Below are 17,963 nucleotides of genomic sequence, written 5' to 3' on the forward strand. Positions count from 1 at the left end.
GCTCAGTCTCGGTGGACGCCAGCGACCCTGGTTTCAAGGGCAAGTTTCCCAACCGAGTGTTTTAGTAACGTTGACAATAATCCACATATTAGGGGGTGATTGGTTCCTATTTACGACTCAGTGGGTGGCTCAGATCTTACCAAAGAGTGCTTAAAGAAGAAAAACGCCCTGCATGGGGGTGGAGATGGTCGAAAAAATCTGGGCGCTTGGAGAACCCCAGAATTTCCTCGACTGCCCCCGTGCCTTATTCCGGTTTAAGCGCTACTCATTGAGGCACAGTGGTGAGCCAAACGCTGCCTGGTGTGTGTTCCCAAGGTCTGCTCTATTGCATCAGGGAGGGTCCCTGGCCTACCGTTGGTGCCGAATAAGGTCAAAAGTTTGAGAACCCCTGCTGGAAACTTTCGTCTCAGTGCAGTAGACTTTCTATGACACGTTTTGGGAATTCTGGTCGAGGCTGCTCTATCGACGTTTTCGCACTATTTTGGGGTCCGTTCACAATCCCACGGATAAAATCTGAATTCAGGGATTACTCAACCGCCGGCTTTAATCGGCTAGGCCGCCGTTTTAGTCCGCTTTTGGCGTCCAAACGGGATTTGTGCCGAGTCGTAAAACGTGGCCCGGATTGGCAACCCTCATTGTTTCCCCTATGGCAGTCTGACAAAATGCCCGGCGTTTCTGTTCTTTCCAGAAATCTTCGTGGCGGCAGTCCGGGGAGTCTGGACCATTCCCTCGCCGCAATTGGGGTGGTCCGGGCCTTCTCACGTTCGCTCTCGTTGGAGATTGTGTGCTTTGCTGCCTCGACCGCATAAGTGTTGTCACGAAATGGGGTGCAGCTGAAGAGACTGTGGCCTCGAAAGGGGTCGAGCAGACAATGCATATTCTTGTGCCGTCCTCGTAATACAGTCGAATGTCGTTAATTCAAACTTGCGGATAATTCAAACTAACATGCAGGTCCCATCCTATGCGTCTCTATGGAAGGAAACTCCCGGTAATTTAAACTTTGTTTTATTCAAGCAAATTTTTGGTTCCCCTCGAGTATGAATTAACGAGATTCGACTGTAGCCGCCTGGCGTCAAGATAAACGCCATGCAAGTAAGGGTCGTTTGACCGTAGAAATGGTCAAAGGACCCCACGCAGTGGCGAATTTGCGCTGTCAGTGTGCTCCTATCTTTTGCTGGTAGACAAGTATTTTGCGAAAGGAAGGAGATAATTTGCTATTTGCTCTCCGTACACCTTTCATCACCTTCCGCCATGGAAAGTAGGTCGGTTGAAACCCAAAACCTGTTACCTGCATTGTCGCTCGTAATCCCAGCAGGCTCCAGTCTCTTTACCCCTGCAGAATGCAAGTGCCGGCATTTGTTCGATTTTTACAAAAGGGTTAAGGGATTGTCTTGTTCCTGGTAGCCTACTTAGTGTCTCATTGCTTATCACTTTGTCACAGTTTTAAAGGGTCCCGGGCCACAAACCATCGAAGCAGAGATCTTCGCTCCTCCTCCCAGTTCATACAGTGTAATCCACTTATAACGATAGTGAGAAAACCCAAAAAATTCAGTCGTTATAACGGATTATTGTGGTATATGGACATGAGAAAACCCAAAAATTCAGTCGTTATAACCAATTAATGTGGTACATGGACTGGAAATTGTTTCTGGTCTAGACACTCTTATAAACTGATTGTTAAAAAAGGTACATCATTATATGTGGTATCGTTGCAAGTGGGTTGCACTGTAGATGTGTGAAAAGCAAATTCTGCTTTTATTGCGGTAGTGATCACAATGGCTGGCAGATGGCCTCTCATTTTGGAATGAGCATTTATTTTTGGAACGCCGTAATCTTGCTTAGTTTTGAGAAGGCCCGTGCAGGTTACTTCTTTGTTTTGCAGAATGCTACAATTTTGCTGCTCGTAAAAGGGAATTAAGATGGTCTGTTTGCTCTGTACGAGCACTTAGTCTTTGCTCGTTTTAGTCATATTTCTGAACTCGTGGGACCTGTCCCATGTTTTGTGTTCGTTTTAGCGATAGACACACATTTTGATGCATTTAGTTCTTGGTCAATGTAGTGAGTGCACTTGACATCATTCTTGGACAATCTCTACCGAAAGGTCTTTTCACCCTTTGTTTAGTTTTGAGCTTTGTCAAAAAGGGCAAACACTTTTTCGTTGCTCTTGGAACCTCGAGCTCAAGTTTTGTGTGTGGTGATGGAATTTTTATATTTGTTTTTCTCCCAAAAGGCTGGTTAGAGTCTCAGTGCCCTTATACATACTTAGTCGCACTTCCCTTATCTTAAGTTTCCTTTTCTCAAACCGAAAGTGAGGTTTCCGTGACCTTGTACGCACGAGATTGGCTTGGACATTCCGTTATTTTTAAAACAGAAAATCTCAGCTGAAACTTTGTTTACAGCATGCTTAGTCCTCTCAACCGTCTTCCCAGCGAAATTAATCTCAAAGGTAGAACAATCAGTCTTGTTTCCAAGTGAAGTCTGAGCGTCATTCAATATCTGCGTCCGAGCTCGTCTTGATAGATGCGCAATGTTTTGGTTTTCCTTTCGCTGCAGTCTTTCACGCTTAGGTTTACAAGGAACGGCTGTGATACCTGGAAAGAGGTATGTCGAGAGCTATTTTGAGAATTGTTTACTCCTCAACATACATGTATCTTCCACTTCAAAACTCTCCCTCGTGCTTGTAATCGGCCTGCGTTACCGGGATGGTGCACAACTGATCTGCACTGCCGGTCACTGTTCAGCTTCTGCGTTACGTGGCACAACACCGTTGTTTGAGCGGAAGGAAGACGACGCGGCTTATACAGTGTATGTGTATATGCTTACAATGAATGTGTTGTGGACTGTACCAGGCAAAGCGTCATTCTTTTAAGTGTTGAACTTTGTATTATATGGATTGCACGCATCGGTGGTTTGTCGACGGTCATATTGCCGGTATTTACCCAAAGACAACCAATAAATGTGCGCCGAATATTATTTTGGAGGACTGTCGGGACAAAACGGAAACTGAAAATACCTACCTTTCTCCGTGCTCGGAGAGGCTCGAAAAAATGTGAATGTAAATGTTATCGGCGACACAGGCTTTGTGCAAATAAGAATAGTCTACCACTCCTCCTAACCTTTTTACCAACTTCTGTTCAACTGACACACTCCAGTGACATTACACGGGCACAAGCGGCAAGATTATCAGTTGGCAGTGGAAAGTTCACTCTGTCATGCTTTCTGGATTTAGAACAGAAGACTCCTATGAGGTAACGCAGAACCTACCGCAAAATACCACGGAAGCGCCCATTTCGTTGAAGCGCTCACTATTAACGTGTTCCAAACTTGGAAGTTCTGCAAATACATACGTTAAGCACCCAATTTGACCAAACGAGGCGCCCATGTCTAGATTGACCCAATTTTCAGTGAAAACAGAGTGGGCGCTCCCCAGGTATTTTACGGTAGTCGCAAGATAAGGGACAAGCCTCTGGACCCATGGCTGCTACAACTACCAACTGGAGTTGAATGCAGGGTGGCTGTTACATTTTCTTTTCTTCTAAATTTAACAGTCGTAAAAAAAAAAAAAAAAAAAAAACGTTTATGACTGAGTAGCGTTGCTTTACTCTTGTTGCATTGCTCTCCACCCATCTACAAAAGTAATTTTGTTAGCTTTTCTTCAGTTGGGAAAGCTGGACAGAGAGGAATTTCGTACAGTTTACAAGCTACACAAACATACCTTTCTGCAAGCTGCAATTTGTCCGCATGCAAAACGCAACATTTTCACGCGCAACGCAGGCTCAAAAACTTTGCGAGACCTTTCTGCCATTCTGAGACCTACCTTGGTATCCTGTTTGGAAATAATTGGACTGAATGATACAGCATGTCTCGCTGTAAAGCAAATTCATGAAAAATTTAATTGCCTACAAATTAGTCCCCAATTTTTCTCGTTAAGTGTAGTCTAAACAAGGGGTCGCATAATCTATGGCCCCTTCAAGTTCTAAACCAACCCTAATATATTCCAATGGAGACTCACAATTCCATGCAGTACATAAGGCTGCCAGTCTCCTTTGCTTTGAGAATGAAACATTTTACACGCAAGGCAAAATAGTTTCCGTACCTGTACATGCAACGCGTGCAATGCTAAGCTGGGCCTGTCGACGGACAGGCTCTTTTGCATTTGTTACTGTTCACCTCCGATCGGTCAGTTTTGCAGTTCGCAGCAAGAACTGCCCATAAATAAAAACCATTTTAGTTCGAAACTCGCCCAGAACGGTAGTATGGTTCACCCATGCACCAAAGGGGCGTCCAGATTGTCAGTCGGCCAAATGGCATTCGAGCAGCAGGCGAGTCTGCAACGCTATAAACCAGTAAACAGGAACTGCAGAGCAGAAACTGTTTCCCCATTTCTCAAACACTGTCGCGAGGTGTTGCCGAAGAAGTTTGTGGAAAAGCAACGGGACAACCGACACTTTGCTCGTATTTAAATATTTATTATTACGAGTCTGTTTCTCCACGTCACATTAAAAAAACCCAAAAATGACTATTTCAATGGTCAGACCTCGCAGCTTTTCCTATGCAATTAACACGACGACAGGCGCACACACGCGCCCACTCTGCGAACAAATGTGCAGCTCGCTTTAGGGTTGGCCACAGATTGGGATGGCCCTTCGCCCGGTAAATGTGGCAAATAAATAAAGACGACGGCCACTCCCGCAAGTCGCCAACACCAAACGGCGTCTCTGTTGCCACGCAAGCCCCAAGAGCACCTCAAGAGCCGAAGGTGCTCGAAAGACCGCAAAAAACGAACGATCCACGGAGGCCACCCAACTGCCCCTGCAATAGACCATTTGCAGTATTCCCAAGTGCCCCGGCCTGCACTCAAGGAATCATGGGAACGGTGTTCCTTCAGTTCCCTAGTGATCGCTAATTTTCGACCAACTCCATGGTTACACAGTTTCTAAACATAATTCAAGGTCACCCTGAACAAGCACCTGATATACCCCAAAGACCCGTCATATTTTAAATTTGCTCTTCAACGTCACCATTTCTGATACAGCGCATTAGGTCCACCTTTCAACGTGGTTGAGCTGCAAAAATCTCTTACAATATTATCATTCTCGTGATTTTTGTTTGAGCAGGAATTGCTTAAAAAGCCGATAATTCACACCAACAAAAACCAGGATTTAGCTCGGAGTCCGCGGGGCTGTTTATAGCATTTTTAGCTTCTAAATTAATATCAGCATGATAATAATGTAAGAAATTTCTGCAGCCCATCCAGGTTGAAGGGTGGACAGCATGCACAGTATCAAAAACGCTGACATTGAGGAGAAATTTTAAAAGTGATATGACGGGTCATTGGGGTATATCGGGCGCTTGTTCAGGGTGACTCCGAATTACGCTCAAAACCTATGTAACCAAGAATAGGGCTGAAATTACCGATCACTAAGGGGCTGAAGGAACACAGTTCCCATGATGATTCTTTTAGCGCGCGCTTGGGCACTTGGGGGATGTCGCAAATGGTATATTTGGTTTCGTGAGAATGCTGGCAGGTCGTTAGGTTGCATGGGGGGGATGAACTCCCAACTGTCGGAAGCATCCTGCATCTCGGAGAGAGGCGAAGAAATCCTAGGCATTGTAAACGGCGGCATGACTGCCGTTTGAAAATAATAGCAAAGGTCGCGAGCCCTCGTGCAACGAAAGCACTTCTCGTAGCCACACGCTCGTGCCTTCCCCATGCTGCACAGAAGCCTCGAGCTGGCGTATGAGGAAGGAAGGCAAAAAAAAAAAAGCCGAGAGGTAGCGGCCACTTCCAAAGGGCAATTCTTGTAACGCAATAACTAGTTGAATGAAACAAAACTTACAAAAGTAGTGCCATTTGACCTAAAACTTGAGCATTTCTTTGACATTCCGCTGGCATTTTTCTCTAAAAACCCTCCCCCCACACAAACACAGCTATACACATCCTCGTAAATTGTACAGAGGTCTAAAAGATAAAAGTATCAGTTTGTCGAAAGAAAGATCTCGTTCCATTTGTTTGGGGACGGGCAGGGAGTGACCTTAACTTAAACTTGGTAGCCTTTGTTTGTCTTTCTCATAGAACCAAACAAAAGCAGAGCACATATCGGTTTCACCAATGCAGGAAGCTGGCTGAATGCAATGCGTTGCAAAGTAGCAATAAAGCCCCCGTAGAAGTAAAAAGTACCGCCCTCCGTCGTTGCGCGAGCCTCCACACAACACTCGGAGGATGTGCTGCACTGCCAACGTCGTCCTACAAGCTGCACGAGGTAATTGTTGCACCTGCCGCCGCTTTTGACGCCTTGGGGGGCACCATCTCCGCGGCACACGGGCCGACAGCCCCTCCATCTGGGGGCAAATAGTGTACACTGCGCGACACTGTAGTGTGAACGAGCAATAGTTTTCCCCGCTTTTTTTGTAAAATCGAAGGGCCGTCGTCGAACACTCTTAGTGTCTCGCTCGTGGCACTAACCTAGGCAGTGTAATTTGATGCTAGTCGACGACTTGCACCGCCGTCACGTTTTCACACTGATGGTGTTGCGCACTGTACCGTAACTCGCTCACTCTGAAGTTTGAACGATCCCCGGTTAGATGGTTAGTAAAGTGACGCGGTGGCAATGCAAACTTTCGGCTCGTCGGAAGCTAGGAAAGCCCGCCCGTGCTGCACCACGCGGAGTCGACGAGTCCTCGCGGAAAGCCGAGAGTTTCGTAGTCAGTGAGCCGTTTACGTGAGGTCTTGTAAGAACCCGGGAAAGTCCCCGAGCTGGCCCGACGCAAGAAACCTTCGAGGTCGGCAGTTTAATGTCGCTAAAATTTGACCCCCATTGGAATGTTTCCCAGGCTACAAACGGCGTGGTGTATCGGTCGGCACGTTCGGAACACAAACCGGGGCCATTGTAAGGAAGGAAATGCAATGACTAGCACACACTGGGTCGCGAACGATTGGGCGGCAGGCCAAAATCCACACCTCGCGCGCGAGAGGGCTTCGATTCGACGCGGCCCCTCGCCACAGCTGCACCGCGAAAAAGAAAGTATCTTGCCTAAAATGATATTTGCATAAAAAGAGAAGCACGCGAGCGTCGCACAATTCTCTCTGCTCGCTTGTTCCGGGACCGCCAAACCGACCGAATAAAAAATGTAGCGACGATCCCCAGCCTCGCGACGTCTCCCCGTCATTTCTAGCCGCCAAAGTTTGACCCAGACGCGCAAACATGAAACAAGGACGAGAAAAAGAAAGGTCAATGGCACTCCTAGATTTACACCCTCCGTCAAAGTAGAAAGTGATGGACGTCCATTTCCCCGCACATTTCGGCCTCCAAGCCCAGTGTGGTGCACATGCGGAGTTCACTTCCGTCCACGGCTCCACGGAGCATTGACGCTCCGGGACGTCCAAGGAGTCTCTCCGTCTCGAGACCCAGCAAGCTCCTCGGACTTTGTGGCCGTTGCCTCCGAGAGTTCCTCCCAGCGCCCGACACAGACTGGTGGTTACAACACTGCGTACAAAACAAAGTTGTCCAACCGAGAGGCAATGGAGAGCGAAGGAAGAAGGTCGCACCCGATGCGAAGGTCGTAATAAATAAGCGGCTGCCTCCAGGGTCTTCCCTGCACTTCCGAGGTCCGCAGGACAGAGGTCGGAAGCGCTCGTCGCACGCTCGCCGAAGCTTTCACGATTCAATTCCGTAGCTCGAGAACTCTGGCAAGCACGTCCCACGCTGTGTGACGCACCCATTTTTCTTGGTTCTTTGGATCTGTCGTCTCGACGTGGATCTGCCGGCGTGCACGGAGCTTCCCGACCTCGCTGAGCTTTCCGAGTCTCCTTGGATCCCACAACCCCTCTCGACGACGAACGGCGGTAGGCCGCTTTCGCCTCGAAATGTGCTGCCTGCGGGAGCCGACGTAGGAGCGAGCATTTCGCCATCCACTGGGAGAGGCGCCTTCCCCTCTTCCGTGGCGGTTGGCCGGCATTCCCCGAATCTCGTGAGGTGCCACGCTGCAACCATCTCTCCACCCGACCCTGGCTTCTCTCGGACTCGGCGCATGCCCGTTCTTGGGAAGTGCGCCCACGTCGAGGTTGTCGGAGACCCACATTGCGTCGCATTTTTCCCTCTTTCCCGGCGTCGGAGTGGACCGCGTGACTACGCCGCTCGGCGACATTCCCCGTCTTGTTTGCCAGGGGGGGCCACCGTCCCCTCAGGGCCTCTTGAAGGGCCTGACCAGGAACATCTTGTCCCCCTTGGGGCTGGTGTAAATGGGTGCCCGCTTGTAGTGCTCCACCAGGTCATCCAGCTGCGAAAACCTGCGCTGGCCGATGCAGAACACCCCGTCCTCCACGTGCACCCGGAAGTGCTTGTTGCGCAGCGGCGCCTTCAGGGACACCGACAGGTCCCCCACCTGCAAGGAAGCAGCCGTCCTGTGGAACGGCTCCAGGGGGCGACACCAGAGTCCCAAACCTCTTCCCTGTCCAATGCCACAAAAATAAACCTGCCTGACAAAAAAGAAGTGCAACGTTTATGCCGGGAGACTCTTTTGACTGGTTCCAAAAGGTGCTTCTATTTTGGGTTTAATGTTCTGGAATTCTGTTTTAGAGCGCAGCTCTTACCTGCCCGTTTCTGCGTTTCGTGGTGTCGGCGTAACTGTGCTAAATTTAGCAGGAAACTTGACGTCTTGTGACTTCAACACCAATTCAATTCCCCGCTAAATTTAGAGAGAAAATTCAGATTCTCCGCTAGATTTAATGGAAAAATTCAGTTCATCCACTAGATTTAGCATGAAAATTGACGTCACATGACCTCAACACCAATTCAATTCCCCGCTTACTTTAGCGGGGAATTGAATCAGTGTTGAGGTCACGTGACATCAATTTTCCCGCTAAATCTAGCGGAGAAACTGAATTTGTTCATCAATGATGTGACACCAAGTCATGTGTTGTCATTTTCCTATAAATTTACCGGGGAAACTGAATTGATGTTGAGGTCACGTGGCGTCAATTTTTCAGCTAAATTTAGTGGGGCAACTGTGGGAGGAGGAGGGGGATGGAAGAGGAGGAGCATACCCTCCCTTGTGTACCCCCCCCTGCTCCTCCTCCTCAAGAGCTGCGCTCTAATTCAGATTTACAGAGTATTGTAAACGTCATTCATTCTTTGTTCCAAAACAAAAAAAATGAATGACGTTTACAATTCCTTGTAATGCTGAATTAGAGCGCAGCTCTTGAGGAGGATGAGGGGAGAGTATGCCCCTTCGTACCCTCCCCTTCCCCTCTCCTGCTCCCCTCCCATTTAGCAAAACATTTTCACGAAATTTCTTCCAAATTTTAGCGAAAATTTCCCCGCTAAATTTATCAGGAATATTTCCCCGCTAAATTTAGCAGGAAAATTTAGCAAACATTTTCCTGCTAAGTTTAGCAGGGAAACTGAATTACTGTTGAGGTCACATGACGTCAATTTACCCGCTAAATTTAGCTGGGAAATTTAGCGGAACAATTTTCCAGGCAAACATAGCGCAATTTCCCGCTAAATTTAGCGGGAAAATTTCTTTGTTAACTTCAACAGGGAAATGTCCCATAATGCAATGTGCGGTTACGCCGACGCTGCTCAACCCGGAAACTGGCGTCTAAGAGCTGCGCTCTAAAAACATTTTGTGGCATTGCTCCCAACTCCAAATGTGTTTATTACACCACGGTATTGCATCGTATTCCGGCACTTTTTGGGGGAATTCAGCGACTCTTTAATTGAACTTTGTGCACGGTGTCCTTTCAGGGCCACGAAATAAGGCAAGTGTATGGAAACAAATTCCTTGTGCAACATAACCAAAGTGGAAAGCACAAGCTAGACTCAGCGTGGCAAGTTCAGTGATGTGATTGGCCTAAGCCATTTTGGCGCACGTTTCGGAGCAACCAAAACAGTGTTTTGGAGCAGCAAATGTGGCCTTTGGAGCAGCCAAGACAGTGTTTTCGAAACAGCAAAAGTGGATTTTGGAGCAGATATTCTTAGGAAAATTAGAATATTCGTTTTCAGTGCTGTACAAACGAAGGGCACTTTGTGTTGTGTTGTGCTCTGATGTGACGTGTTGTGACGGAACTCGCTGCTTCTGTTTTTACTGCTCGGACATCAATTTCGAAAAACCGCTTGCCACCACCGTTTTACTGGTTCCCGACGTGCCAGATTTTCGTCGAAAGTAAGCAAATGTAAAACAATGAATTGCAAGCGTCCAAGCTGGTGCCTCAGTCACGCAATCATGTTCGCATGCACGTGAGGGCAACTTCGGCAGGCTTGCTGTTGGGCATGCTTCGTGGCGCGAGCGCAGACAACGGCTGTCCGATCGAAACCGAAACCATGCCGCTCAGCTCCGTCGCTAACTTATCCCCAAAATTGTACACAAAATGTAACTTTCGAGCATGCGACAAAAACAGTCCAGTGGTGCGTGCTTGCCAGGCCGGCAAACAAGGTACAAGCTAAACAACAAAAAACAAAGAACCTGAGTGCATCGAGCCAGCCTCGAAAAGTTCTTGGAGCGCTTTTTGCAACGACTGAACTCGAGACAAACAAGCACGCTGCGTCGGTTCAGCGTCCAGACATTGCCTTCCTTGGTTTAGCTCACTTCTCTTCACCAACTTTCTTTCACGACAGATTTTTCACGTACCGAGGTCCCTCTCAAAAGAAGGCCCACCGAGAGGAATCTAGATAATCGATACTTTGACAGAGCAGTCTTTGTATTAAAGATGGATTTTTGTAGTAACGTATGATTTAAACAAGAACAGGAATGTTGATGAACATGCGGCGGTACTTAGTTTCATTTTAAAAAGTACCATATCTGCAGTGATGTGGGGACGGCAACATTCGACGTCGCGCAACCAGGGCGACTGAAAGGCAGTGACCAAATATAGTTTTTCCACGGCCATTGCTTCAGCTCACAAAGTAACTCCTGCCACGCAAAAACGTGGTTTTGTTTCATAGCATGACGGCATAGCTGGTACCCAGCACACTAGCGTCGGAGCGTCTGCACACATCCGCGTCAATCGCTGAAAATATATATAAAAAAAAGACGAGAGACGAGACCCACAAGACGAGAGCGCGAAACGCGAGACGCCGAGAAAACCATGCAAGACCGGGTGGACAATGGATGCACGGTACTTTGTGTCAGGTGGCCGCTTGCGCCACATAACACACGCCTGCTCAATTACAGTACTCAGTTTAGTTTCGGTTTTGAAAGGCAACCGAAATGGGTCCTTTGGCGCAGGCTCGGCGCAGATTATCCATATTTTGGCGAAATGTAGCAGGATGTAGCAGGGTTAACCCCTTGATGCAGTTTGGCGCAATTGGCGCAGCAATCACATCACTGCAAGTTCCTTAAAACCAATCTGTTAGTTTAGTTTAACAGAACCAGCTCACCTGCGTCTATTAATGCTAGGTTGCTCAGAACATGCTAGTGGTATTGTTACGCCAATTTTGTTTTCACCGAGTCGTCTATTCACAGTAGGACTTTGGGGATGATAATGATACTTATCATAATCGCAACAATAATATTAATATTTCAGGCACAGGAAAGCTACGACACAGCAGGAAGGTTAGAGCCTATACCATGTAGGTCTGCTGTGCCGTTTAAACTAGGGTGACAATGCACGACTTTAACAGATACTGCAACGTGCGCGGATTTCGACGGTGTGTGTGTGTGTGCGCGTGCCTAATCATCTTAGTGCCGCGTTGTGCACGTGACGAACTGTGTGTGCGCGCACGCGTCATCTTCGTGGCACACGCTCTGCAACAAGAAAGAAAAAGAGAAGGAAGGCAGAGAACAAAAAATGAAGTGTATTCGAGCGGGCAGACCAGCATGTGGAAGGGAACCGCCGGGCGTCCAGACTCAGGTTCTTCAAGGCTTCCACCTGGCCTGACCTCCGGCTCTGGCGAGGCCTTCACCCCAGTTGATATCTGGTGCACACGTTGCGGAGCACACATCAAGACCACAGCGGCCCAGTTTATTCCAACATGCCACCCCAGACGCCGACGCCGCACCAACGCCGCCTCTGACTCACCGGCTTCAAGCTGAACCCTGGGCTTTGCAGTATGTGCTTTGTCGCCACTCCATCGCACAACACCTCTCAAGACCCAGCGCCACGAAACAAGAAAGCGATAAGTTGTTACAGTGAACTTTCAGGTTGCCTTTAGCGAGCAGCACTGAAGCAGTGTGCCGACATTGCGAGAACAATCTGTTGAATGTGCAGTCCTGTAACTATTTCCCCAAAGTCATACCATTCATAGTTTTTCGTGTGTAAATTTAATTAGTGTGTTTTCATCTTGGCATATTGTTTTCTGATATAACATTGTTTTCTACTTCAAACGGTCTCGTCTTTCTTATTTCACATATCTGTTACACTCGATTCTTCACAGATACAAAAACATGATCAGGATGAAGCAGGTGAGTAAATAAGAAAAAGAGGTAGGGGAGAGAGTCAGCAAACGCGTTTTCCAGTGGCTTGTGGAACAAAAATTTGTCGTTCGGAAAGACTCAACGAGTAGAGTCGCCGACCGTTTCTTCGGACTCCGATAATTCGGACTTGTTCAATATTTTGGACCTAAAGACGGAACCGTGACTTACCCCATAAAAATAGTGTATATTCACGACCAATGTTTCGGACAGCTTGAAGTCCGAAAGTTTGATTATTTGCAGTGATGCGATTGCTGCGCTAATTGCGCCAAACTGTGCCAAGGGGCTAACCCTGCTACATCCTGCTAAATTTTGCCAAAATATAGGTAATCTGCGCCAAGCCAGCGCCAAAAAATAAATATTTGTCGCCTTTCGATACCGACACTAAACTGAGTACCGTAATTGAACATGCGTGTGTTATGTGGCGCAAGCGGTCGCCCATCACAAAGTACCCTGCCTCAATTGTTCATCCGCTCTTCCATGATTTTCCCGCCGTATCGTGTTTCGTGCTCTCGTCGTCTGGTGAGTCTCGTCTCTTGTCTTTTTTTAACATATTTTCAACGATAGATGTGGGTGTGTGTGGACGCTCCGACGCTAGCGTGCCGGGTACCAGCCATGCCGTCATGCTGTGAAACGAAACCACGTTTTTACGTGGCGGGAGTTACTTTGTGAACTGAAGCACTCGCTCCTAAAAGCAACGGCCGCGGGAAAGCTATACTTGGTCCCCGCCTTCCAGTCACCGTAGTCGCGCGACGTCGGGTGTTGCCGTCCCCACGTTGCTGCAGATATGGCACTTTCTAAAATGAAACTAAGTACCGCCGCATGTTCCTCAACATTCCTGTTCTTGTTTAAATCATATGCTACTATAAAAATCCCTCAAAGACTGCTGAGTCAAAGTATTGATTGCCTAGGTTTCTCTCGGTGGTCTTTCTTTCGAGGGTGACCCCGGTACATGAAAAATCTGCCGCCAAAGAAAGTTGGTGAAGAGAAGTGAGCTAAAGCAAATAAGGCAATGTCTGCACGCTGAACCCGTACAGCGCGCTTGTTTGTCTCGAGTTCAGTCGTTGCATAAAGTGCTCCAAGAACTTTGACCCTGGCTTGCAATGCCTTGCATCGATGCACTCAGGTTCTTTTTTGTGTATGTGTATAGCTTGTACCTTGTTTGCCAACCTGGCAAGCACGCGCCGCTGGACTTTTTTTTTTTTTGTTGTATGCTCCACAGTTACATTTTGCATACAATTTTGGGAATCAATTGGCGACGAAGCGGAGTGGCATGGTTTCGGTTTCGATCGAACAGCTGTCTCCGCTCGCGCGACGAAGCACGTGCAACTGCAAGCCTGCCAAAGTTGTCCTCACGTGCATGTGAACATGATCACACGAGACAGAGACACCAGCTGGGACGCTTGCAATCCATTGTTTTACGTTTGCTCACTTTATACGAAAATCTGGCACGTCGGGAACCAGTAAAACGGTGGTAAGCAGTTTTTCGGAATTGCTCGGCGATGCCTACAGCACTGTACAATAGAGGGATGTCTCAGTAGTAAAAACACAAGCAGCGAGTTCCGTCACAACACGTCACATCAGAACACAACACAAAGTGCCCTTTGCTTGTACAGCACCTAAAACGAATATGTTTATTTTTTAAGAATATCTGCTCCAAAAGCCATTTCTGCTGCTCCGAAACACTGTTTTGGTTGCTGCAAAGGCCACTTATGCTGCTCCAAAACACGGTTTTGGCTGCTCCAAAAGGTGCTCTAAAATGGCTAAGGTCAATCACATCACTCTATTCGGACAAAAAGACCATCGCCAGCCATTGGCCATTGCTTGGCCAAAATCCATGTTAGCGGTGCGCCGCGACTCACGTTGGTCTCGCTGTCGCGGATGAGGAAGTCCCCGTCCTGGGCGCACTCGTTGAGCACCTGGTCGCACTGGCTGCGGGGGATGCTGCCAAAGTACCACTCCTTGGCCCGCAGCTCTGGGCGGCCCCTGGGCTGCTGGCCCCCCGCCACCACCGAGACCACCTGGGGCACGGGGGGAGGGGGGCTGCCCCCCCCACGGTGGGGGTCCAGGCTGGGAGGGGGCCCTCCTCCCGAGGCGGGGGGAGACGCCGTCCCGCCCCCTCGTGGGGAGGCCACCACCTGGTGGAAGGATCGTCGGGTCAGCTCTCCGCAACGGGTTTGCATGTTTTGTACTTTCCGACTACCGTTTTACAGCTCGTGTAGCTTCTACGAAACGTTTGTCGTCCTTACCCAATCTTGCTTTCTGTAAAGGTACTCTCGTTTTGTTTGCGAAATTTACCATCGTTCCTTCCCACCTTGTCGCCTGCTAATATCCCCGTCGTATATTTATGGTTGTTTAGACCGCCGTAGCAAGGTTGGCGCTCGTGTCACATGGATGGCATTCCCAAGTTTTATAATAAAAGGTTGCGTTCAACTACTTTGTCCAGTTTTGGTCTATATATTTAGGCTCCTTCGTTTTCAGATTTTATAAACCACTGTCTCCTCTGCTGCATGGGTGCTGCCATGTATGTTCCTGCTGACGCCAGGACGGCGTAGTAAGCTGCACTTTCTGCGAGACTCCGTTTTTCTGGAAACCTTCGCACATATCCTAGTCCAGTCACATCAGAAATGCATAGTCACAAAGCTTTAAGAACAATGCCGATGCCAAGAACGCTGTAGAAAGCAAAAATCTTGTTTTACGCACTTTGATCCAAGACGGTAACGGGGAGAAATTGAATTGTTTAATGAATTATTACGAAATACGGGTTTTCCAGGTTATGTTTAAAAACATAGAAGAGTAATTAACAACTGATTAGTTTAAATACGGAATGAGAGTCGTTTCACAGCCGATCGTCGGATAGTGGCCATCTTGCTCTTGTTGGAGAGCTGGTCCTCTTCCCTATGTCCTCATGCCACTCACTGTCGCAACAACCTTGAAAAGCGCCCACATTCCACAGGTTTTCACGACGGGAATAACAATTGCTAATTGGAAAGCGCACGCACGTCACGGGTACGTCGTGCCATGCGCTCCTGTCATAAGCCAAGTCGTGCCCCTTTCCACTTTTACTCCTTTCCTACTCCCGGCGCGCGCACCTCGAGCAGTGTAAGGGGAGCGAAGGGAAGCGTCACCTGCTTCGTCTTGGCCCGTCTGCTTTGTTCGCTCCGCGGCTCAGTGCACGTTGTTTCATTTATGTTTGCGCGTTCACGTCGGACAGCAGGCTTGTTCGATTTACCTGCACTTCCTGCACCAGTGCAGAAAAGTGTAGTGCGGTGTACTTCCGCTCATATCTCAATACACATACCGGAAATGCACTGCACTACACTTTTCTGCGCTGGTGCAGGAGGTGTAGGGTAAACCGGTTTTTCTCGCTCAAAGTTGCGGGAGTTTTATTTCGAGCGATCGAAACGCAAAGGGACTCTCGGTTGAAAAAGAGCATGCGGCGGACGTTCGGAAGCAAGACGCAACGTGCGTGAAACAAACGGAAGATGTAATCTGCAAGTGCGCCGCTATGATCTTTGCCATGGTCGAACTCCCTAAATCTACCGGGAGCATCGGCTAGCCTTCCCTATGAAGATGCTGCGGCCTCAAGCTCTGGTACGGATGGCTCAAGTTTTGCCGGCAGAACTCGCGTCAACTTCGCATACTACTCTTCGGTCGAGCACGCCCAGCGCGCCGGGCGATTGAAGCAACGCAAGCATGTTTTATCGGGGAAGTCGGTGATCCAGCGAAGTTTGATCTGCTTGAGGTCAACGCAGAATGCCAGACAAGCAATACTGGGACCCAGTTCGTCATCGTTGACATGAAAGCCCTGAACGACCTCTTCGTGCAAGCGAGGTGTGAAAGCTGCGCTGCGGGAGCCCTCGCGCTTAGCAAGGCCATGGACAAGGAGTACGGCTTGGCCGTCAAGCTTGTGCTCGTCTGCAGCACTTGTGACTTCCAGAAGAAGCAGTTCTCCTCTTCCAGAGTTGCTGGAACAGCCAAGATCACTCACTCCCTTTGAAGTCAACATGAAGGTCATGCAGGGGATCCAGTCGATTGGCAAAGGAGTTTGTTTGTACACAGGCTTCATGAGCCCCATTGGCAACATCAATGTCGTCTTCGATGGATCATGGATGACCCGAGGAAGCAGCTTCCACTTTGGTGTAGGCTGCATTGTGGAGCTGTACTCTGGCCTGGTCACTGATCCATATGGTACACTCCAACTTCTGCCTTTGGATCTGCCGTGGGACCAGAGCCCGAGGACGATGGCTACAGCGACTGGTATGCAACCCCCGACTGCCAGAAGAACATTGGGTGCAATGGTGGTCGTATGGAGGTGGAGGCTGCGCCCACAATGTTCCAGAGGTCTCCGACCAAGCATGGACTCCGCTACACCACCGTACTTTCGGATGGAGACAGCCGGACATTTCATGCCTTGTGTGAAGCGAAGGTTTACGGCTTCATCAAGATAGACAAGAAGGACTGTGTGAACCACGTCCACAAGCAGATGGGAGCTGCCTTGTGCAATGTCGTTGAGAAGAAGAAGGCACTCGGTGGGAGAGGCAAGCTGACGCAGGAAAAGATCAAGAAGATCACTAACTATTATGGCTATCCTCTCAAGAGCAAGAGCCACGATGCTCCAGGGATGAAGAGGGCAGTGGAAGCCACACTCCTGCACATGACCTCCACAGAAAGTGCCCCAGACCACAGCAAGTGCCCCGATGGAGCTGAGTCCTGGTGCAAGCTCAACAGGGCCTTGGCAAGCAGTGAACCTTCGCCGCCGCACAAGAATCCTCTTCCGGATTTCGTTTGGGCTGCACTTCGGCCAGTGTTTGCAAGGCTCAGCAATGAAGACCTGTTGGCACGGTGCAGTGAGGGAAAGACGCAGAATGCCATTGAGAGCCTGCATTAGGTGATCTGGACGCAGACTTCAAAGAATGCGAATGCCTCCCTGGAAAACATGAAGAAGGCTCCGGCTAAAGCTGTCGCTGTCTACAACCAAGGAAGGAGGGCGACCAACGAATCCATCGCCACAGACCTGGGCTACGCCACCGGAACTGCCTTGTCCGCCGAAGCATCGAAAAGAACACTCTCCGTTTACGTAAAACGAACGCGGTGCGCCAGAGCAGCAGCAGCATGAAGGAAAGGTTCTCCAAGCGACACAAGGCAGGAGCGTCTCAGAATTACAGTCCCGGACAGCTGTAATGGCATTTTTAAGTGCCATGTGGAACAAAGGCCCTTTTTAGGGCCAAACAAAATTGCATTTGGAGCTGAAAACTCTCGCTCGCCCCTCCCGTTGTCCATAATTGTCGGCTCATAACTTTACAAGCTATTTTTTGCATATATCAGTCATTCTTAAACATTTTTGCAATGTTCTCGAAAACAAATTATTGCAATTTTTAAATTAGTTTGTTCAGAATGCACTACACTACATCTTGATAACTTTTATTGCATAAATAAGGGTTTTCATGTAATTTACTCTAGTCGGTATCAAAACAGGAAAATGGGATTTTATCAACATTTCACTCATTCTTCATTTCTTTCATATCTTTATTCTAATGTTCCCATGA

The 17,963-nt window shown here is 48.5% G+C and overlaps 2 protein-coding genes across 2 annotated transcripts in view; one reads left to right on the top strand and one right to left on the bottom strand.

Moving 5' to 3' along the window:
* Nucleotides 1-2,848, top strand: part of LOC8041797 (tetraspanin-6) — a 42,230-nt gene extending 39,382 nt beyond the window's left edge. Inside the window, exon 7 of the mRNA XM_029994125.4 lies at nt 689-2,848. The gene's annotated coding sequence lies outside the window, so the exon portion shown is untranslated. The remainder of the gene's footprint in view (nt 1-688) is intronic.
* A 5,328-nt stretch (nt 2,849-8,176) lies between these two features.
* Nucleotides 8,177-17,963, bottom strand: part of LOC8041799 (cytoplasmic protein NCK1) — a 30,342-nt gene continuing 20,555 nt past the window's right edge. Inside the window, 2 exon segments of the mRNA XM_040214710.3 lie at nt 8,177-8,385; nt 14,277-14,552. Of these exon segments, the coding sequence (XP_040070644.2) occupies nt 8,185-8,385; nt 14,277-14,552 (477 nt within the window). The 3' untranslated portion in view covers nt 8,177-8,184.

Source organism: Ixodes scapularis, unplaced genomic scaffold (assembly GCF_016920785.2).
Source record: "Ixodes scapularis isolate PalLabHiFi unplaced genomic scaffold, ASM1692078v2 PGA_scaffold5__190_contigs__length_132052651, whole genome shotgun sequence".
NCBI classification, from domain to species: domain Eukaryota; kingdom Metazoa; phylum Arthropoda; class Arachnida; order Ixodida; family Ixodidae; genus Ixodes; species Ixodes scapularis.